We start from the raw sequence: 22,758 nt of genomic DNA, 5'->3' as shown, positions 1-22,758 counted from the left end.
AATAAAAATTTAAAAAAATAGAAAAAAAAGAAATGTTCTGTTTCATTTTTTAATTTTTATTTTTAGATTTTAGACTTCATTTGAAATATCCCCAATCAAAAAAATCAGAAATGTTCCAAATTTTAAATATTTTGAACATTGTACTAAAAAATTTGTATTTGGGAACATTTTACATTTTTAGACTAAGGATGTCTGAGTTGTATAATGCTAAATGAAAATAACAGGGATGAAAAATAACTGCACGGGCCAGGCAGATGGCTAAGTGGAAGAAGCACTTCCCTGGCAAGCGCAAAGGCCTGAGTTCAATCCCCAGTTCCACATAAATAAATAAAAATAACTGCACAAAAAACATGATATTATCTACTTTTAACTATATGTAAACACAGAAGTGAAAAGTTTGAAGTAAATATATTGAATCCTAACAGTGACCATCTTTCAGTTGAGTTAGATTATTTTTATTTCTCTTTTTTCTATTTTTTCTTTTTTTGTATTTTAGGAAAGGGTCTACAGGGTGTTGGGTGTTCAGGGTCTCACTACTAGATCAGACTCCTATTTATCCGCCTGTTTACAGCCTTCCAAGAGCTGGGATTATAGGCGTGGGCCACCACGCTCAGTCTCAAATGTTGGCTCAGCATGCCCCAGGGGTGGGGCTAGGACGGCAGGCCCAGGGATCGAACCTCCCAACTCTGCGCCTTCTAGCAGGCACTTTAATCTGCTGAGCTATTTGGCCAGCCCTCAATTTTTCAATATACGTGAGGTTCTTATAATTGCCATAGACTACTTATGGCACAAAAATGTTTCATTGTGGCTTGATTTGGGTTTCTCTTTAATAAGTACACTGCACCAATAGACTCTATTGCCCATGCAGAGGAAGTCAAGCCCCCACTGAGTGGTGATCAGCACTACACGGCATCTAACACACAGCAGACCCTGGATCACTGCTAAGCTGCTAAGCACTGAGTGGCTCAGAGATGCCCAGAGAGGTAGGAGGAGGGATGAACAGGTAGTTGAAAAATTCTCCAGAGTTTAGTAAAATGTCTATCTTCCCTAGACTTTTAGGAGGTGAAAAATGATTCACTATGTAGACTGACTTTTTTTTTTTTTTTTTTTTTTTTTTTTGAACAAGGGATTGAACTCAGGCCCTTGCACTTGCCAGGCAAGCGCTTATTCCACTGAGCCATCTCCCTGGCCCTATAGACTGACTTTAAAGAGGAAATTATTTAAAAAGAAGACAATAAAAATAGAAGGAATAGTCTTTGCTAGGACCCAGTGGATGGACAATAATTGAGCTCATGGGATGGCGAGACAGGTCAGCTGACTAAAGCACCTGCTTAGGCAAGCTTAGGCAAGTGTAGGGACCACAGGTTGATCCTCAGCACCACATACCATGCCAGCTCCACCCCCAGAGCAGGCTGAGCCAGCCAGAGTCTGGGCATGATGGTGCATGCCTATAATCCTAGTACTGGGAAGGCTGAAAGCAGCAGGAGCACCATGAGTCTACTGTGTAGTAAGACCCTGCAACAATCAAATACACACGCAAAATTAATAATAATAATAATAATAATAATAATAATAATAATAATTGAGCTCATTCTTCTACCAAGGCTCACTGCCTACTAGAAACTCTAGTCAAGTTTCTAGAAGCACATGCTTCACAGGCTCAGAGTAGAAAGCAACTGTTAAAACACAACGACATGCTACTGCCTTCCCTCTACCAGGAGGGTACATTTACACTCTCAGAATCCCTGGAACTCACATCCACCTCTGCAAGTCACTCAGTCACTTTTCAGCTTGGCAGTGATTGAGGGCCTGCTGTATGTTAGATGCCACTGGAGGGACTGGACACCACCCATGGGGGTGGGCTTCCCTTCCTCTCTCTGGTAATTACAATCTGTTGGTGTGGAGTTTCGGAGGAAGGCTCCCTGTGTGGATGGTTAAGAGGCACTGATGGCCCTGTTGACAGGCATTTGCTCCCTCCATCTCTGGAAGCAGAGGCGGTCAGGGTGGTTCCTTCCCAGAAGTGGTGACATTTTCTGAGTGCTCCTAATTGCTTGGCGAGGAGAAGCACTGTGGATCCTAGCACCTCCCTTCTCCAGCTGGTGTGTGGGTAGCAGATATGCATTCTTCACCCACTTTGGCTCTGTCATGACACATGCTCAGGCTGTGTGCCCAGGCAGAAATCTGGTCTGAGTTTAACTTGCTTAGGCTCATGAACTCTAGGAAGAGGAAGTGTAAAGTACTTTTTTATTGTGTTCTTGTCTCTTGCATCAGACTCAGGGCTCTGTCTGAATGTTCACATCACCACCGTTCCCCCTTGAGCTGTCCACCTGCTCTTCCCTCCATAGTCCCAGCAGCATTTCCTGGTTAGACTTGTCCACAGGCAACCATGGACTGTCTCTCAGTTACACGAGCCAGGGTGGCAATAGAAATGAGACACGGCCTTACAACCAGGCAATTCAGCTTTCTCCTCCTTGTTTGCTCTTAAGAGGTCAAGCTCTTAAACTAAGCATTTTATTTTCTTCTTGCAAAAACAACTAACCCCTCCTCAGCTGTAGAACAATTGCGAACATTAATATTAAAGTACTTCACGTACCTAGCACATAGGGCAGCTTAGTAATACAAGCATTTTCTATCAATTTTTCTGTAAATACATCCTTTGCCAATTTATTTTCAAACTATGAATCTTTGTATAAATGTTTAAATGTCATACAAGAAGTTTCCTTTCCAACTACTTTCTATGTTGATTTTTTTACTAAGGTGGTGATGCCCTTTATATTAAAATAATTTTACAGGATGCTTTGGCTACCAATAATATAAAGAAGCAGGCAAAGGGCACATTGTAAGCTATCCAAACAAGACATATGTGAGGATAAAATTCAGGATATGTCCTTGAGATGCATAAGGCTGGGCTGAGATTGTGTTTAAAACACAGAACAGTTATTCACACATTTTTTAATATCCAAAAGGTAAAATAGTTCAGCTCCTGTTGGCTGCAGGAGCTTTCTAGAGTACTGAACCTGCAGAAAGTGCTGCCTGAGTACACAAATAACTCAGACGTGCTCAGGAACCCTAAAGACATCCTGGGGAGCCCTTGCTGCCTCTGCCAAGGATAAACTAGTGAATCACAGTTTTTTAGTCCAAATCAAGATCCATCTTAAGCCACATCCCTCAGACCTCATAATGATCCCCTTTGCCCTTTTCCTTGCAAGATGTTGCTAAACCTCTGTAAAAGTAATAATCAAAACCCATAATGGGAAAGTAACCCAGTCCCCCCCAACTTTTGTATTTTAAGGAAGGGTCTACAGGGTGTTCAGGGTCTCAATAGTAGATTGGACTCTTAGTGATCCGCCTGTTTACAGCCTCCCAAGAGCTGGGATTACAGGCACATACCACCACGCCAGTAAGGGAAAACTCCAGTTTTACCTTATGTGTAGGTCATTTGGATGGTGTTTCTAGAAAGCTGGAATTCAAGACTTGGCAGCATCATCTGTAAAGATTCACCTAATGAGCATGGCACCACATGGCCACTTTCCTAAGCAAGGGAGAGTAGGGGGAGGCCCCTGCCAGAGGGCAAGGACTATCCAGCCCTGGATAAAAAGGCTTGCTGTTCTTACCAACTTTCTGTCCTTGGGATGGTGGCAGACACTCAATGCAGAAAGGACACTGTGGCAATAACCCTGGGATTTCACACTGCTTCTAAAAATGCTTCTGAGACTTTCTGGCCTATGTTAGTTAGATAAATGGCCCACGTTGATCTAATTCACTAAGCAATTGCTCAGTTCTCTGATTTATTGCCCAGATGTGGTCAAAGTTCTCCCCACAGACAGGGACGCTACAATGACAGCTAATGATTAAAATGTACAGATTACCACAAGTAAGGCAGAGACCACAGAAGAGGGTTCAGGGGCTGAGGGTCCCAAGTCCCCACTGTGGGGTAAGGGAGCAGCATGGCTGGGAATGCGTATGGACATCATGGGACCATGGGAATGATGAGGTGCCCCTCTGCTTCCTTTTACAGGGGTACGATATGAGATGGTGGTGCAGACACATGTCCCTCACACTCCAGCGCTGGACCAGCTCTGAGGACAGAGAACCACACTCTTTCCTAAAGCTCCGCTACTGCAGGTAGTCCAACACTACAGAAGTTGGGTGACACTGCCCCACCTCCTAAGCTCCTCCAAGTTCACCTACATCTTTTGTTTTCCTGCTAAACTGGTTAGGGATGGGGATACAGGCAGTGGAGAAAGAATGGAAAATGAATGAGCACCCGTGTACTCATAAATATAATAAATATTGCAAATTCCTGTTATACAGGAAATACTGCAGATTTGATTCTGATGGAGTTGTATAATGCCATCAGCTAACTGTACACCTCACAAAAGTGAGGAGAGAGGATTTTGCACATCACCACCCAAAGCAATGACAAATGTCATGTGGACAGATGTAATTGGAGATGCGTTATTGGCACATTAAATTATTACATATTGTATACATGTGTCACACTGAGTGTGATAAATAGGCATAGTTCCTGTGTCAATTAGAATTAAAAATATTTAAAAATCATTATGAACAAAACTGTCAAATTAGAAATCACCGTATTTATGCCTGAGAAATAAAGCATGGGGCGCTATAAAAGCATTTATAGCAGGAAGCCAGGAAGCACACTGGCCTTAAGACTGAAGAAGGAATGCTGGGTTTCCAATAACGGGAGGAGTGCACGCCACACCTCAGAATGGGGTGATAGGAAAGAGGAGAAAGGAGACAAAGGGCAAAGGCCTTGTAAGTAAGGGACCAGGTAAAGGTCATGAAGCATTTCCCAAACTTCACTGAATCATCAGTGGACCTGAAAAGACAGAGACCCCAACTTCAGTCAAGCTCCAGCTGGGGCCCCATTACAGGTAGAGGCCACGGCCTGTCTAGTGAGGAGTGAGGACCCATCCACCTCAGAGAAAGCAGGACAGACCAGACAGCAGGACAGAAAGGTGAACAGGGCTGGGCTGTGCCAGGAGGGACAGGAGATCTACGGGGTGCAGGCGAGGCAGAAAGTAGGCCCACTATCCCAGAGTCCTTTGTTCTCTCCAAATACGCTTCCTGGGCCTTTTATTTCCCTGGAGACAGCACTTTGCAAATCTTATGTACAAGTGAGAGCAAAGGTGTTTATGGACCTCAGGGCTTCTGCAGCCCATAAAGCACAGCTCCTTCATCACAGGCAGCCCATTAACAGCCCAGGTTTATTGGTAAAATTCCTCAGAATGCAATGTCTTTGACAGCAAAATTAACTGGTCTTGGCTGGTACATTTGGCTCGTTTTCAGACTGAGGACTTGCTACTCTTTCAAGAGTATCCTACAACTCTATGGGTAGCACCCCCTCCAGTAAGCACTTTCTAAGAATGCTAGCACTTAGGGCTTCCAAAGCAGTTTAGAAAACAGAAAAAAGAACATAGTGTTTGGGATGGTAATGGGTACCTGCAGTCTTAGCATTCTGACAGGCTGAGGGAGGAAGACTGCAAATTGGTGCCTAGCCTGGGTAACTTAGCAACTTTGGAAGACTCTGTCTCAAAAACAAAAATAAAAGACAAGGCTGGAGATGTAGTTCATTGTGAAGGTCTTAGGTTCAACACTCAGTGTTAAACACACACATACACTTCACATTCCCCCTTCATTTTTACCATGATAACTTTGAAGAGTGGCTTACAGAAATGCCTGAGCAGACTCCCACTCTCCTCTCCCCTAGAAATTTCACTGAACAATGGAAAACATAACTGTTGTACATTTAAGAGGCTAATAAAAAGTCCAGTTTAAAATAAAAGAGTGGTGTGTGCTTTAAGCAATGCTCTGCACACTTTAAAAGTGTTCTTTGCTTCAGACGTGACAAGGAATCATCTTTGTTTTAGCTAGTACTGCGCTCCCTGGGCCTGATCTCATCCCCTAGCTCAACACAGAAGGTGCTACAGAGCTTGAGCACCATGCAGGAGAAATTCTCCAGACTCTTTTATTTCTACAATGTGTAAATGGGAATGGGGTCAGGGAGATGGCTCAGTGGTATGAGCGCTTCCCTGGCAGGTGCAAGGGCCTGAGTTTAACCTTTGGTTCTGCAAAAATAAATAAATAAATAAATAAATAAATAAATAAATAAATGGGAGTGATATAGTTTAACAGGTGTTAATGAAGCACTGCACCGAACAAAAATCAGCTGTTGTGCTGCTGGCCCTGGCAGGAGCAGGAGGTTGTGGGGTCCCCTGCTCTGTCTTCAAGGTCAGCATGTCCTCAGCCATCTGGGCTGTGCCCCACCCCATTAAACTCAGGATGTGCATGTACTTGGGTCATTAGCTAAGGCAGCCTCTTAACAAGAACAGTGGCCTCCCAGTGCCCTGCCTCTCTGTGAACACCTCACAAACAAATAGCTGGACAGACTCTCACAAATGTGGAGAGTTCTGTAAAGAAGAGGGTTGGATTGAAAAACTGAAGCCACACATTACTGACAGTATTTTCTTGAGAGTAGGGCACATTGGGACAATCAGGGTCCCCATGAGTGGATAAGATACAGTAGGTGCAGTGTCCAAACAAGGCCACAGTAAGGAGCAGGCTAGAGATGGAGGAGCCTCACTGTCATGACCCCCATGCAGGAACAGCTGCCCAGCAGGGAAGAGCAAAGTCATCACAGTGTGGAAGAGAGCATGTTACTGTTTCTCAGTATACTGACAAGGGGAGTAGGAGGCCCCCATTTGGGGCCACGGTGCTCACCCTGAGCTGAGCAGGATGGGCAGAGAAAGGCCAGGCTCCCTCCACAGCAACACGCTGAGCAGGAAACAACCTAAGAATTGCAATGTCACGGCATGGAAGTTCACCTGGAAGGGGTGTGTGTTCACACATGCACACATGTGCATAAATGTCATCAGATCAGCAGCCCTTAAGAACAGCCCTCCAGAGGTCTGAGGGATGATGTGAGCACTTGCCTCAGCTCTCTCCCCTCTCAGGTAGGAGAGTTCAGAGGCCAGAGTTCTGCTCAGGCTCCCAGAATTAGCTGGGAGGAAGAAGACTGGGCTGCTCCCAGTGATGATGCCGTTGGTATCTTGATCCATGTGTGCTGCTGTGATGCAACACCACACTCCAGTGATTATGAAGTGCAGAGACTTCCTTCTCACAGTTCAGCAGGCTGAGAAGCCCAAGACCAGAGCGCCAGCCCACCTGGTGTCTGGGAGCGCTGCTCCTTCTCTCAGGTTGGTGCCTGCTGCTGTGTCCTAGGTGAGACTCCTCCCTCCGGCCTTTGTGAGGACGCACCCACTCATGAGAGCAGATCCCTTGGCCTCATCACCTCCTCCAGGGCTCACCTCTTAATGTTCCCATAGCCGCAGCTAAGGCTCAACGTGATGGTGTAGGGCACTGGACCACACACAGCACTGAGTGATGCACCTTCCGCTGGCAGCACCTGCCTGCTCTCTGCTGTACTCTGTCTCTCTGTCCCACCACAAAATACTCACATGAGAGAGGCTCTGAATCTGGAGGAATCCGATTGGCTTAGACATCCCAATGTGTGTATGGGTATTTACAGCCATACATACGTGTATATGTTTCATATATATATATATATATATATATATATATATATATATGTGTGTGTGTGTGTATTTACCCACATACATACTTACATATCTTTGTATGAGGTATGGTCAGAATATACTGTTAATGTTTAAATTTTTTAAATTTCATGACAATAAAAGACACGTTGCCATTAGTCCCCTCCAACGTCCCCCTCACTCTGAACACATGCTATTCTTCTTGCCACCTTCTGAAGCAGGCCTACAAGTCCGCTCTCCTGGAGTCTTCAGCTGCTCTGCTGTGGCTGCCTCAATGTCCTGAACCTATTCAAAAGCTTTCCCTTTCATGACTATTTGATGTTGGGGAACAGCCAGTAATCACACAGCTCCAGATGTGATGAGCAAGGTGGATGCGGACTCTCTCACGTTCTCATGAGTGTACATCTCTGCAGGATGGCACATGGAGGCAGCATTCACTATGTTTATGACCACATTCTAGAAAGATGCTTGTGGAGAAGGATTTCCACAGCTGCATCGGAAAGTAGCAAGAAGCATGGGCTAAGTGTGCTTGAAGGGCGGGAATACCGTGAGGAGGAATGGTGCCAATGTGTCTTGTGCAGTTCCTGTAACTTAAACATTCACCATACATTTTGATCACACCAGGTACATATGTGCATGTAGGTGCATGTATGTACTCGCACATATAAGTACATGTAAATACAGGTCCATATAAATGTAGTTAGCTTCCCCATCCGTGGATTCCACATCCATGCACTCAACCACTCACAGGCTGAGAATTGTGGAGAAACTTGTGTCTATACTGAGCATATAGACATTTCATGCTCGCTATCATCTCCTGAACAGTAGCATATAACAACCATTCACACATCATCTGTGTTGTTTTAGATATTGCAAGGATTCTAGAGGTGATTTCAAGTCCATAGGAGGGAGGGGTGCATGTTGTATACAAATGTGACAGAATTGTAGACAGGGAACTGTGAGTATTGACATCCATGGTGGGTCCTGACACCAATTCCTAGAGGACACCAAGGGACAACTGTCCTGCTCCAGGGCACATGCGTGCTCACATCTCTCTCTACCACACTGATGTCTTCAGTTCTCTCAAAGTGCAGCAGGTTTCTGCACAGCATCCCTTTCTGCATGGAGATCCTGAAGCCTTGTGTTCCGCCCTTCTCCAACTCAGCCTCTCACTCAGCAGGATGGTGCCTCATCCCCCACACTGGACCCATCAGAACTCAAAGTGTGCAGCAGGGCAATCAATGCTCGGCTGCTTTGTCCCAGCCATTCATGAGAACTGGACACTCTCAAGAAAGAGCCACTGCTGCCAAGATATTGCTATCAAGAGATAGCAAAGTGAAAGAAAATTAAAAACCAAGTTAATTCAATAGCAAGCTTCAAAAAGAGAGCTTACACTTCAAACCTCCCTTTTTTTAAAAAAAAAAAAAAAAAAAAAGGCTGCTCTGTGACCCTCCCCAGCCCCAAGCTCCACATCCAGCAGGAACTCCATCTTCGGGCCCCTGTACTCTCTGAGTGTAGCGACCGATATCAGGAGCACTAAGTGCTGAGTGAGGCAACACGGCCAATGGAAAGGGGGTCATGGAGACACAGGAAATTAGATTCTCAGCCTAGAGCAGAGGTTAGAGACTGTGCTGCTAGGGACAGCCCAGGAGGAGAGATGCTTGGCCAAACCACACTCTTGGAATTTTCCATTTTCTTTTCCTTTTTTAAATTATTTTATTGAGAAACAAATAGCAACGAGACAATTTCAAAACAGATTAGGACAGTTTCAACAGACAATGAAAACAGGACTTCCAGGAGCCTGAACCCAGCTCCATTGCATTTCTCCAGGAAGACTTCCGGTTTAAAAGCAAGTGAAATCTGAATACCTCAGTACATAGTCTGCGATGCCTGAACCCAAGCCCTGAGCTCATTTCTGCTTTTGTGGGATACCTCAAAGGCATTATGATATAGTTGCAAGATTTCCCTCCTCCTTGCCACCCCTCCCTTCCCTGCCCATGTGGGGACTGAACATCTGCCTGCCCTTGGCACAAATTTATCAATTAAAGGGCAATTCATCCAGGCACACACTCAGAACTTCCTATCAAAACTTCTTTCCTTTTCCTCAACCCATGCCCAAAAGAATAAGGTTACTAGAATACTCATAATTATTATGACCATCAGAATACCTCTTGTTCATCTAAATGCATACCATGGGCCAGTGAGATAGATCAACAGACTAAGCTTCTGCTTAGGCAAGTGCAGGGACCAGAGTACAAATCCCAGGACTGAATGCACGCCAGCTCCACCCCTGGGTGCACTTAGAAGGCCACTCAGACCAGGCATGGTGGTGTACGCCTGTGATGTCAGGGTTGGGGAGGCTGAAAACAGGAGGATCACTGTAAGTCTTAGCTGCATAGTGAGACCCTGCACCAAATACATAGAAAAGTATACCACTTCTAATGTCTTATCAATTATTATTATAATATTTTCTTTAAAATAAACCAAAAAAAGTAAAAAGGATAAGAAAAATTAAGGTTTACTGAAAGCATGGGCTAATGTTTAATTATTTGACAGTCTTGTATACTTATATCTGTTAATCTGAGCAATAGATTTGATGGTAAAAATACATAATATAACAACCAATGTTAATTTTTTATTGTTTTGAAATTTTGTACCATATATATATTGTTGTATGTTACTGTTTCTGTCTTAGTTTTTGCTATTTGTTTTTGCTTTTGTTTTTCTTTTTACTCTTTAAGATAAAATAAAACAATAATAAAAAAGAAAATGTTATGGCTGTCTGTATGGAGGAAATAACATTGACACATGGGCATCAAGAGCAATCGCAGACGTAAAACTACACACAATCTGCAAGAAAACATGGAAGTTCATGCATGTTGTGGTCACTTTCATTAGTAAACTGCTTTTGTGTTTTAAGAAACTATATAAACTCCAGGTTCTATATCTAGATACATGACATGCTGCCCTCTCTCCTTCCCTCTCCCATCTTCCACACAGTCACTGTCCCCTTCACCACGGGGCTTTACCGAGGACTCCAGGATGGAGGGCCTGTGCTGGAAGAGGTGGGACAGGCAGAAAAACAACACGTGCTGCAATTTGGGCTGGCCCACCCACGATTCTGCTTTGGTGAAATTTAGATGCTTGATTTTGTCATGTATTTCCTTTTTAATATTCTAAGATGCATATTATGTAACCCAGGACTTAGAAATTGTGTTTTCTATTAGAAAAAACAAAAATAAAATAAGATAAAAAAATAAAGGACTGTACCAACTCCCTACTGTAAGTAATGTGGTTGCCACTGCATAAGGCCTGACCCCTGAACTCCCAGCATGGCCACCACCGCTACTGCCTGTGGTTGTGTTCCAAACGTAAATATATTAATAAGAAATCTCTCTTTAAAATTGCAGTGCAGGCCATGTCCCTTTTCTCCTTCCCATAGCCTTGGCAGATGACCTTGAAACATAAATTAAAGATCACAATGCTTAAAAAGGTAAGCATATGGGTCCACTTTGCCAATCTCTCCTCTGCACTGCAGCCAGTGTTTATAAGCGATTTCCTTCTGTTTACCTGCCACAGAATACCCTCCCCCACAGGAAGCTTCTCTGTCCCAAGAAACAAGAAGCCACAAATTCCCCCAAAGGAGGCAGCTGCTGAGTACAGACCACACTCTCATGCTCTGGAGCAGCGGTCCTCGGTTGGAAGGCAGGTTGCACTGCAAGGGAGCCAGGCAATGCCCGCTGAGCCTGCCAACTGTAGATGGAATTAAGGATGGAGCCAGGCTGCTGCTGCACATCCTGCATGGCGCACGCCAGCCCCACCACGTGGGCGACCCGGCCCCGTATTCGCCTGGGGCCCATGGTGACATTCACGTAGGACTTACATGACAGGAACACTTGGTGCACTTGCTCCCTTCCGGCCGAAACTCGTCTCCCTCTTGGTACTGCACACCTTGAAACAGGCAGCCTGGAAAGCAGAGTGGAGTTCAGAACCAGGCAGGAGTCCTGCTCACCACCTGCCCACCTCCACCTCAGACACCCAGCAGTGTCCTCTTTGCTCAGGGGAGGGCACCTGGACAGTACAATAGAGCATGCAAAGTACAAGATGTTGGCCTCGGACCAGAAACTCCAAGGATCTGGAAAGTTCAGGGGAGCCTGAGTCAGCCAGTGGGTGTGGTGCAAATGCACTGCACCCCACCCTGTGCCCCTGGGGTGGTGTCATGATCATGCTGGCCACTGCTGGGACCCAAGCCCCAGGGGGACCAGCAGAGGCTCAAGGAGGCCAGGGAAGGATTGGCTATGGGATCAAGGGCAGATGCAGCCAAGGGCTGGCAGCTTCTGCCCTGCGTGCCTGACCCCCTCACCTCTGTGGCAGTTCTACAGAGCATGGAGGCCATCCCTCTCTCCACACAGGAGGAAAATGTGCCCCTCAGGGAAAGTAATGCACCTTGCTCAAATGTGGCCCAGCTGGGATCTAAACTAGGTTCTGAGAGTCCCTCGGCACCAGGCAGCAAACCCGATGCAAAGACAAGAAGGTGCAGAGGTGGGGTCGGCAGTGACCCTATGGGCCTGTGGCTCCATCAGGATATCATCAAGGGCTCTGGGCCCACCAAGGATGGGTCAAAAAGACCAAAACCCAGAACATGTCCTTTCATGAGAAAGATGCTCGGGGCACTGCCACATTCTGAAGCAATGTCACAAGTGACCTACAGTACAGGCTGGCTGCTAACTCTGTGTCCTGTGGGCCACGGAGCCTCTGGGTTACTAGCAAAGCCACTTTCCCAGTACTGTGCTCATGAGCCACTTGGCCAGAAGTGGGGCCACCCTTACAGTGCTAGGCAGCAAGCCACTGTTGGGCTCTTCTGCAGGGCACAGAAGAACTGCCCCAGGTCCACTGGCTAAAGCTATCAGCAGAAGACCCCCACTCTCAGGCACCTCGTTCCCAGTGAAGAGCAAGCACTGCCCCATCTGCCCATCTTAAAGCTGCTACAAATGTGTAGGCAAATACTGCTGAGTCTAAAGCCAAAGGAGCAAGTAAAAATGAATTTTCAAACTGTTCCAGGAATAAGATCTGTCTGAATCCCACACGCAAAGCCAGCTCCAGCCACCCGTCCTGTTCTCAGGGACAGGGAAGATGTGGTAAGCGCGGTCCCTAGCGGCTGTGTCTCAGTGTTGTTCCTAAATGGCAGATACCTGGTGGCCTCTCTCTAAAGGACAAGTTCAACAAAGTGTCTCCAGTCTTTTCCTGTGTTTACACCGCTGACTCTGTCATCCGGATTTCCAGAGAGACTAACCATAGCAATGAACACTGACACCGAGGTCAGGGGATTTTAAGGGGAAAATGGTTCCCATAACAATACACCATCCTCTTGAGCAAAGAGTCAGACAGAGGGCAAGGAGGAGGAAATGGGCAGAAATGTCATGGAAGAAACCCAGCACAGACTAGGCATGGTTGCCATCATATGCAATGCCATGCCTGGTAAATGACAGACACCATCCTCCTGAATTCCAAGGACACAGCCAGGGCCTGGCCTGCCTGGCCCATGCTCAGTGAAGGGTCTCCCATGACAAAAGGTGACTGACTTTGAAGGTGGCTTCTGAACCTTCCCACTTGCATCCCAAAAGCTGTCCTTATAATTGAGGCAGAGAAACGAAGTTGAATGCTGGCTTCCTACCCTAGGGCACGGAGCCTCCCAGGTGTCAGGCTGGCATGTGACCCTGGCTCACTGGCTTTTAAAGAGGGAACTGAGTTTAGGTATTTGCTGTGGTATGCAGTGGAGTGTCAGGAGAGAGGAGCATGGATCCATTTGTCCTTGCTCCCTCAGGACCTTGGCAGGCACTGCTGTCACCAACACCTCAGCCCCCACTGCCAGGACCATAACCTATGTGATTATGGCTCTTGGCCCTTTCCTTCCTGGGAACTCAGCCAAAACATGGAGTCAAGAAAGCTCACACAGGAGCCTTCAGCTGTGCTGGTTAAGTCATGCTGCTGTTTGTAATCATGTTTCACAGGCAGCCTGGACACCCACCTCCCCAGCGTGAGAGGACGCTACCCACAGAGAGGGGTGCTGGGAGTCAAGGGCTCCTTGATGCTGTTTCTGCCCCTTGAGGGTCCCTGGCCGGGAGTGGGAGGCTCCAAGTAAATCCTGCACTGACAAGGCAACTGTCTGCTCAACATTCCCAGATCCAGTTAAGAGTTAAGATGCCCTTTACATCCGCGTGACAAAGTTTTCTCTCTTATCAATTTCCAGTTTGGCTGTGTATGAAAATCTCCAGGGAGGCTGTTCCCCACCCCCAGCTTCTAATGGACTTGAGTTGAGCTGCAGCCCGGGCACAAAACACAGCACCTCAGCTTCCTGGGAAATACCAGTGTGCCACCCAAGAGAGCCACTCATCCACTTGGTAAAGATCCCACTGACGTTCAAGGGCATGGTGACCTGATGTAAAGCATTTGATGCATCAGAGGAGAAAGGCACTCGGTAGACTGTGGGACAGAAACAAAATAATGTGATTATGGAAGAATCAGTGTGCTTTTATCCAGGTTTTGGCTTTCATATGAGCTCATCAGTAACACACACTTCGCAGAAATCCCAGCATGAAAGGAAGCTGAATGAAGACTGTGCAAGACACAAGGAGGTCAACTCTCTGTCCTTGTCATTCAAGGACAAGAGAGGACTGAATTCTGGAAAGGACTAGGGTCCACTAGATGGAGGTGCTCATGTCTATAGAGGACCCCTGGGACCTTCACCACTTCACTGGAGACTCAAAGAACAGCAAGGCATCAGAGTCCCCCAAAATGTAAAGTGTAGAGGTCCTATAGTTACCAGTTAGCACAAGCGCTCAGAGAAAACTCCAAAAACAGAACATCCGTCCTATGCAATCGGTGAGTGCTTAAGAGATCAGAAAAATGTCTCACTTCAGAATCCCCAGGCTTGTGGGAAAGGGCAAGCAGAGCTGCAGGAGGCCTCTGCAGTCCCTGAGGGAAAGTGGGAGGAAAGGTTTGGCTGCTGGAAAAGGAAGAGCTCTTCACTGTCAGCTGGGCAGGGGCCTCTCTACAAGAGTGGGCACGACTTGTGGAGCCACAGGGGAAAAAAATGCCAGCAAAGCCCTAAGCTAACTTCACATGGTACAGAGCTCTCGGTTGTCAGAAACATCTGGTAATCTCTTCATCAGGGCAAACTCCAGGAAAGGCACCACAGTACCAAGCGGTGAAGACATTTCTGGAACAAAGGGAAGCCACTGTGGACCTGGAAGTGGAAGGCAGGCCCAGAGAAGCCACCGGCCAAGACCCACAGCACACTGCCCTCATGCCCGGCATGCCCTTGCCATGCTCTTCTGGCCTTGTGCCAAGGAGTCTCCTGGCCTCCCACTTCCTGGGGATGTTACCTGGACAGGTGGGGCAGCAGGCTCCTGGGTGCTCCACTGGGTTTCTACAGTGAATTACACAGCGCACCTGGGATTCTGTGACAACACCCTCCTGCAAAAGACAGCACATAGTCAGCCAGCCCAGCACTCCTGCCAAGGAGCTAAACTTCAGGAAAGTAACCAAGCAGGAGAACCCAAACCCACAAAGTGTGCAATAGGGTATGCGTCAGGCCGAGAAGCGCTCGGCCCAAATGAGCTATGATCCCCTGTTCATGCCTATTGATGCATTGGACCTCAGAGAGAGAACACTGATAGCCCTCTTTTTCCTCGCTTTACACACTGTCTTTGTCCCTGCTTTCTTTCTTTTAAATCTCTTTTTAAGACTTCCTTGTTGTCCATGGATAGCTGACAGAGTCGAGATGCTCAGTGACAGCTGTCTTACATCTTCAATGCTGACTGTATTTTTGATTATTATTCTAATGCTTCAAGGTATTAGCTAAGGAGCACAGAGACCTGAGAAGCATCCGGTAGTCCCCAAGTCCAAATAAATGCTGACCTCCTTCTAGAAACAAATAGACCAGCTCCACAGTCTCAGAAATATCACTAGGTCTCAGTGAGGCCTGAGTCTCCATTTTTTCAGCATTGCAGGAGATCAGACAAGGCTATATCTCAGTTCACTGAAGACATCAAACACAGATTTAGGTTTTAATTATGAAACTGAATGAGTCATCTGCAAACTGCTGATGCAGGTTACTATTCATGGGACTGTAATACTCATCACATTTTAAAATTAATTTTTTAGCATTGGTCTTTGAAGTGTTTGCTCCTTATTCTCTACTTATTGTGTGAGTGAGCATGCATTTCTGTTGGTGTGATGTGTTTCATTTTTTTAGAAGGAGAGTACACAAGACAGGGGCAACAATTTGACAACAAGGCCACTTCCGTTACTGCGCCTGTGACCGTGCCATCCCGGTTCACCAATAGTGGCTATCTCCTAAACGTCTACACACCAGGCCCGAGGTCCCTACTACCACCAGAGGAATTCACTGTGGCCCAGACCCCATTTGGGAGAAAAATCCAAAATATCGGCAACAGACAGTATGGACCCACACGTAGCAACCCAACTGCAGAAGGCTAAGTCCTGGGGTCAGTTTTCCTTTAGTACCTCCAGACCAGATGGGTGCTCATCTGGTTCCCTGCATAAAGTTCTTGCCTGTGATCTTCAGATTATCCTCTCCCATTGAGAAATTACAAATAGAAAGGAAGAGGTAAAATTTTCACCACCATAACTCCTTTTGTCAGAGGATGTAAGAAAGTAGGATTAAATGCAAGTAAAGACTGCATCATCAGGCTTTCTGGCATCTGTTCAGTTCCTGGCTGCACTTGTTACAGGCAGGCAGATCCCAAGAACATTTTTAATGAGAGTCTAGCTTATTGTTTGCAGCTCCCAATGAGATCATTCTGTTCCCATTTTATGGAGGGTAATGGAGGTACAGAGAGGTTACACAGCCATGTTTCCCTGCCTGACTGACTGTCTTCTCTGTTACTGACCTCCTGCCCTCAGAAGAACTTCAGGAAGACGGCAATCACACTATTCCTAGAAAGAACAGGAGACTTGCCCAGCAGGTACTGGTAAATGGTCACTTCCTGCACCCTCATAAAGAAGGAAACAGAAAGGTAGGCATGAGAAGGTACTGGTGGGCAAAGGCACTGCCTTTTGTGGCCACCTTCCCTGAAGTTTGCCCTTCTTATTCATGGAAACAACTCCTTACTAGCTAGCAGGGCTCAGGGGAAGTTTTAGCACAGAAGGAAAACAGAAAGATGAGGTTCACGTTTCGCAGGTGACTCCCCCTTTCAGAGCCTTGCTCTGTAGCTCTGGTTTCTTGATTGCACAGATAATAATTTGATCTGTGTGCCAATAGCCAAAGATAGCAGGCAAAAGGAATCTCCTGTAATAGCTTACTATGTTTTCCAGGCAAAAAATATTTCCTGTTGCATGGTAGTTTCCATTAATGTAAGGAACATCTTCATCCAAAAGCAGCAGAAGTGACCCTGGTCCAAGCAATTTGTGGATGTTCAGAACTTCTTGTTGTTTAGAGAAATGTGACCTCAGATCCCAAAGGGCATGTAGTCTTTTTGTTTATCAGGTACTACAACCATGCTCTCAGATGCCCTTGTTAACAAATGGACATTTCACTGAAGAGGCTAGGCAAAAGGATAGTAACTTAAATGATTCAAAGAGAGACCAAGGCTCACGCCCATAACCCAGCTACTTGGGAGGACCTCAACTTTAGGCCACTATGGGCAATTTAGGAAGGTCGTGTCTTAAAAACTAAAAAAGACTGGTAGCTCAGCAGTAGCATAGCCAAACACTTTTCTACTATGTGTGAGGTCTTGTGCTCAATCCCCAGTACTGAAAGGCAAAAAAGAGACAGGGTACAGATGAAGGGGTACAAAGCCTGGCAACACCAGAAGGCTTCTGGTGTTATTAAAAGCCATTGTGCTTGTCTCTTTGTGCCAGAACACTGGCTAAACTTATGATGTGGACTATCAAATTCAACAAACTGCAATTGATTCAATGCATCTATTATTTATATCTATTTTATTACTGCTTATTTTTGCAAATTACTTTACCTCACTGCATGAATAAGTTGAATGTTTCACTGAACAACTGAAGACATACTGCATTACTATATAAAATAGAGAGTGCAACATCTTGTCAACATGCTTGAGATGAGATGGGAAAGAAATAGCCCTTACCATATTCATCTTCCAACCTCCTTCAAATTCACAGGCAACATTAGAATAATGAAATGGGATTTAGGATAAAATGATTTAGCAGCACATTTGATATAGGCAAGGATTTTTAAGTAACATTAGAATTAGATGACTTTTGTTCTTTTAAACAGGGTATTTCTGAAGAGATAAGAAAATGAGTTCAAATCTTGGGTCCTTTATTGCCCCTTTGATCCATCATGCTGTGTGATGCCTGCAGACATCAGAGCGGTGTGAGGTCACTGTTGCTGTCTGAGCCCACGAGGACCAGGCACAATGGGCTCCTTAGATGCTGACTGGTGGCCCTTAGATCTGTCATGCCAAAATCACTGAGGTTGCAGTGTACTAATTGCTTCACTTTAATACAGTTTACAGATTGGCTTCTACTCAAAATCTTTCTAAATCAAAGAAGGAAAACATGTCTTGTCTAACAATACCTCTTTTCTGCTAACAGGAATCTGTGTTTTACCCAAGATGATTTCACAGGAAGACATATATCTTCCCCGAGGACATACGCATCTTCCTGGAGTTTTTCCAGGCACAGTTTACAATGGTAGACCATCCTGCTACTTTCCTGGAAACAAGTCCTACACAGCATCACCCTGTGCCTGTGTGGTTCTGGTGAATGTCCTAATAATGTCACAGTAGACTACAAGGATGCAGCAGGGGAGGTGCGTTTGTTTCTCGTTTTTGTTTATCTGCTTGGGTTTCACCCTTAGTTGGCTGAAAGCAGCTGCTGCAGGGTCTCTTGGGGCTGTTTTTCCTGGTCTTACCTGGCACTGGTGCAGGACACAGGGCTTGGCTGGGCTCTGCCACTTGAAGGAGCTGTTGTAGGTATTTCCTTCATACGTGCAGCCTAGATGTGAAACACAGAGAAGACAAGTCAAGACTCAATGTGGTTTCCTTTACTTCTGGAAAAAAAAGGTTATGTCCTCAATGCCAAGTCTAGAGATTGCAGGATCCACCGCCACTGTATACTTGCTATGCTCCCCAAGATGCAATTGGGCTTTTTGAAGCTATATTTGCTATTCACTTTCATTAATTCTTCATTATTGAATCTATATACCTCATGTGTGATGTTTTCCAATGGAGGAACTAAAGGTTGGTGAACTTGTGGGGAGATTCTGGCCAATGGAGTGTTTGAAATGAATAAAAAAGAGGAAGGGACTCTCTCTTGCAACAGTTCAGGACTCCTAAAATGAATAAGTTAAATTTAGACCAGACCTGTAGGCCACCAACAGAAACAAAGCAACTTGTTTCTGGAAAGTTCTTGGTTTAGCCACTGTGTTTCCACAGCCTCTGGTAGGCATGACTAAATTGGATTGGCTTGTGTCCTGTAACACACCATTCTGCTCCCTCTCTATTACTTGGTGAAAACTCCTGCAGACATGGTTTGTTCTAGTTCTTTGTTCTCATGTCTTTGAGTCATAAATAAGCTACTACAGAGGTCTCAGCCTGCTGCTGGGTCCCTGCGGTGCCCCCTCTTGAGCATAAGAAGCCTCTTGGGATTCTTGTCTCTGAGTAACCATTTTCACCTTGTTCACAGCCATGGCTGCATACTGTCACAAGTAAGCCATGGCTGCATATTGTGACAAGTGGTGCTCTGTGTGGGGCATGAACTCACATGTGAGGCAAAGAAATGGTGAGGTGGCACCATGAGATATGAATCTGCAAGGCAAAACCTACAGTTACAAATCAGCACAGTGGACCAACCTCCCCAAGTCTGAGGAGGAATAAGAACCTCCAACTTCTTATTCATCCTGGTCAGGTGACATAGACAACCAGAGAACAATGTCTTGGCAGGTCTCTGGTGAGGCAATGGCGGGTCTTGTCAGACCAGAGGGTTTCTAACTATCCAGTTGCTAAGTGAGTGGGGTAGTGCTGCTTTCCGTGCTTTTTCTCTTATCTTTGGTTTTATACTATCATGGGACCACCTACAGGTCACCTAGCTGTTCAACTGCTTAGTGAGTGGGGACAGTTCATCTGTTTCCTATTTTGCCCTTTTACTTTCTTTTCTCTTGCTTTGCCTAATATATGCATCATGCCTTATCTAAGGAAAATAATAAATGTAGGCAACATTTACAGTGGCTTTTAAAAATATCTGACTGTAGTCTAGGGATATAGCTCATGACACAGCACCTGGCTATAGGTCCTGAGTTTGATTTCTGGTACTAAAAAGAAAAAACCCAACTGTGAAACAAAAAAAAAAAAAAAAACTTTAAAGCATAAAATAAAAAATAAAAGAAAAACAGGAAAAAGAAGAAAAGAGGTCTAGAAAAAAGAAAACTCAAGTCAATAAAATATATCGACCAGAAAAACGTTTTGCACATTTGTCCATCTGTGTGTTCATTCTAATAACTATTTACAATAGCTGTACCTGTGTTGTTTAAACTCAGCAATTCATTATTATAAGAGTATCAAATTACAACCATGTTTTGGCGGCCTCCAGAGTCTAACCCGGATCTGAACAAGTAAACCCGTTTATTTCTCAACTGGGGGCCCACCAGGGAAATTCTGTGCCTGGGTGTAATGGGCTGGGGAAGGAGGAAGATGAGTCCCACTCCTTTTCTGAGGTCTACTTTACCCGGCTACTCTGATCACCCAGAAGTTATAGAATATCAGAGATTGTTATTTTAAGAACAGAGAATCCAGTGCAAGGGAGTAACAACATAGACATTTGTGGTGATCAAATAACCTCATGCATGAGTTAAGGTAAATAATTAGTTTATATTTTACTGCCTGTTGAGGGTACAGGAGAGTTTCTCTCAGAGTATACATCAAACTTTATTGGAGGAGATTAAAGAAAAACTGTCAGAGGGACCAATCTAAAGTAATAGACATTCTATGCCTTAGGAAAGAGAAATAAGAAAAATAATTTTTTCTGAAACTTTGCCCAATATAAATACCATTTGCTAAATTTACAAGAGCCCCTTGTCACAAACCTCAGCTACCTAATGAATTTAATTTTGGTTTTTTATTTAACTTTGTATTTTGTTTAACTGATATATTTAAAACATTTTTTGTACTTTGTAAACTCTCAGGATATAATTACAGGGTTCACTTGCTCTTCTTCCTGATTTCTGCTGGTAGTAAGATAAGCTTACTGTTCAAGAGTGCTTGAAAGGCTTAGTGCCAGTCAGTAGGATTTGCACTGTGACATTATAAATTCCATATGGCAGCAGCCAAGTTTACTTTGGAAAGTTATAGTAAATGAAACAGAGAGAAGAGTATAAAGAAATATTTTTGATGGGAGAAGATTTTGGATTAGAATATTTTTTGATAGTGACAAAACTTAAAGGCTCAATGATGTTCATGGGACATGCAGTATATACAATGAAATATATGTTTTATTTTTGGTTTGATTGAGCACAAACTACTTCCTCTAAAAATGCCATGTTGTACAAAGAAGAATAAGAGGTGATGGCTCTGACTCTCATTAATCACTCGTTCCCATGTCTCAAGACTCCTCTGTAATCTAACTGATTGCTTTCAGACAAAGGTTACTAGTCTCATTTTTCAGATTAATATTAAACATGAACTTTTCTGGATGACTACCAGAAACACCCAATTGGCCAATGCCTCAACACAAAACAGACTGTCTTTTCCAGAAGTGTCAACCTGGTTTCTAACATCCATCATTGCTGGTTTAATCATGTATTAAACATTTATATTTATATTTCCCAGATCAATAGGTCTTTAAGGATACAAAGCTAAAAACCACCTTATCATATCGGTGACTTCTAAACTAAAGTTATTCATGATAATAAACTTTTCAACTGAAATATCTACCTTTCTCTCATTTTTGTTCCAGCTAGTCCTTATGAAATATGTATGCCAATCCAACTAGGCAAGCCAACCAAAAGACACAAATACTTTTTCAATGCTTAAGCTTATATACATCTATAGATACTGATATATAGATACAGACATAGGTATATATGTGTGTGTGCATTACAATACCTAACAATGCTCACTGTGCAGTCCAAATAATGTTACATAAAATATATTTAATTCTTCCTGGGTGACACACTATTACAAAACAACAGATTTCAGTGAAAATTTCTTCATGTGATTTAATATGATAGCATGAAAATTTTGATGATATTATGTTTCTCTTGATCTCAAGTTTTTTATAGTAAAGCTTTACACTTTGTATCTGCTAATGTTGTATATCAACTTCTACTAATTGATAACACTTAACAGTTCCCTGAACAACCCCTTAGTATTGCTGCTGATTAGGCTTATGTCATTAGATCCCTACAGGTTACTGAAACCACTATTATTCATGACACTAATGATAAAATTCTATTCCATGTGTTTGGAGATCTGCAACAACTGACTACATACCACGCTGCACCTTTTCCTACAACTCACCTACACCCTTACTCTAATCTCTCGGCCCTCTAGCGGCGGGCAACACTCATGCTAATGCTGGCTATGCTTTCTACCTCTTTAGAAGAGGTTCTTGCTACACATCAACTTCTTCACCAAGTTGCTAAAGCAGTTGTTCATTCCTTGAATCTTACACATAAACAGGCTCATGAAATTATCACTTGCCTTTTAAAAATTCTTTTATTTATTTATTTTGTACATTATGCAGCATGGACTCATAGTGATCTTCCTGTCTCAGCCTCCCCAGTGCTGGGATGACAGGGGTGTGCCACCACACCCAGTTTGGGTGGCTGATGTGGCATGTCCAGGGTTCCAGGGCCAGCACTGCATGTGGTACCAGGGATCAAACCTGGGTTCTTGTGCTTGCCAGGCAGGTACTTAGACTGCTGAGCTATCTCCCAGTCCATCACTTGCCTTGATTGCCAAAAACAGATTCAATCTACTGCTTATATGGGTGTCAGTTCCTGTGATTTAGAAATAATAAAATTTGACATATAAACTAACTCATCATAACCTTTTTGTTAAACATAAATGTATTTCTAGGGCTGGTAAGATGCTCAGTGGTCTAAAGCACCTACTTAGAACAAGCTAAGCAAAGCACAGGGACCGCAGTTCAATCCCCCAGCACCACATGCCAGCCAGCCCGCCCC

General features: G+C 44.5%; 1 protein-coding gene across 1 annotated transcript in view; it reads right to left on the bottom strand.

Annotated features, from left to right (window-relative positions):
- Positions 1 to 22,758, bottom strand: part of LOC101590098 (BMP-binding endothelial regulator protein) — a 311,194-nt gene that overhangs the window by 194,739 nt on the left and 93,697 nt on the right. Inside the window, exons 5-7 of the mRNA XM_023721292.1 lie at positions 18,490 to 18,572; positions 14,963 to 15,053; positions 11,461 to 11,543 (exon numbers count right to left, since the gene is read on the bottom strand). Of these exons, the coding sequence (XP_023577060.1) occupies positions 11,461 to 11,543; positions 14,963 to 15,053; positions 18,490 to 18,572 (257 nt within the window). The remainder of the gene's footprint in view (positions 1 to 11,460; positions 11,544 to 14,962; positions 15,054 to 18,489; positions 18,573 to 22,758) is intronic.

This window comes from Octodon degus, unplaced genomic scaffold (genome assembly GCF_000260255.1).
Source record: "Octodon degus isolate 3935 unplaced genomic scaffold, OctDeg1.0 scaffold00081, whole genome shotgun sequence".
Lineage (NCBI taxonomy): Eukaryota > Metazoa > Chordata > Mammalia > Rodentia > Octodontidae > Octodon > Octodon degus.
Note: the sequence above shows the minus strand (reverse complement) of the source record. Positions and strands in the feature narration are given on the sequence as shown.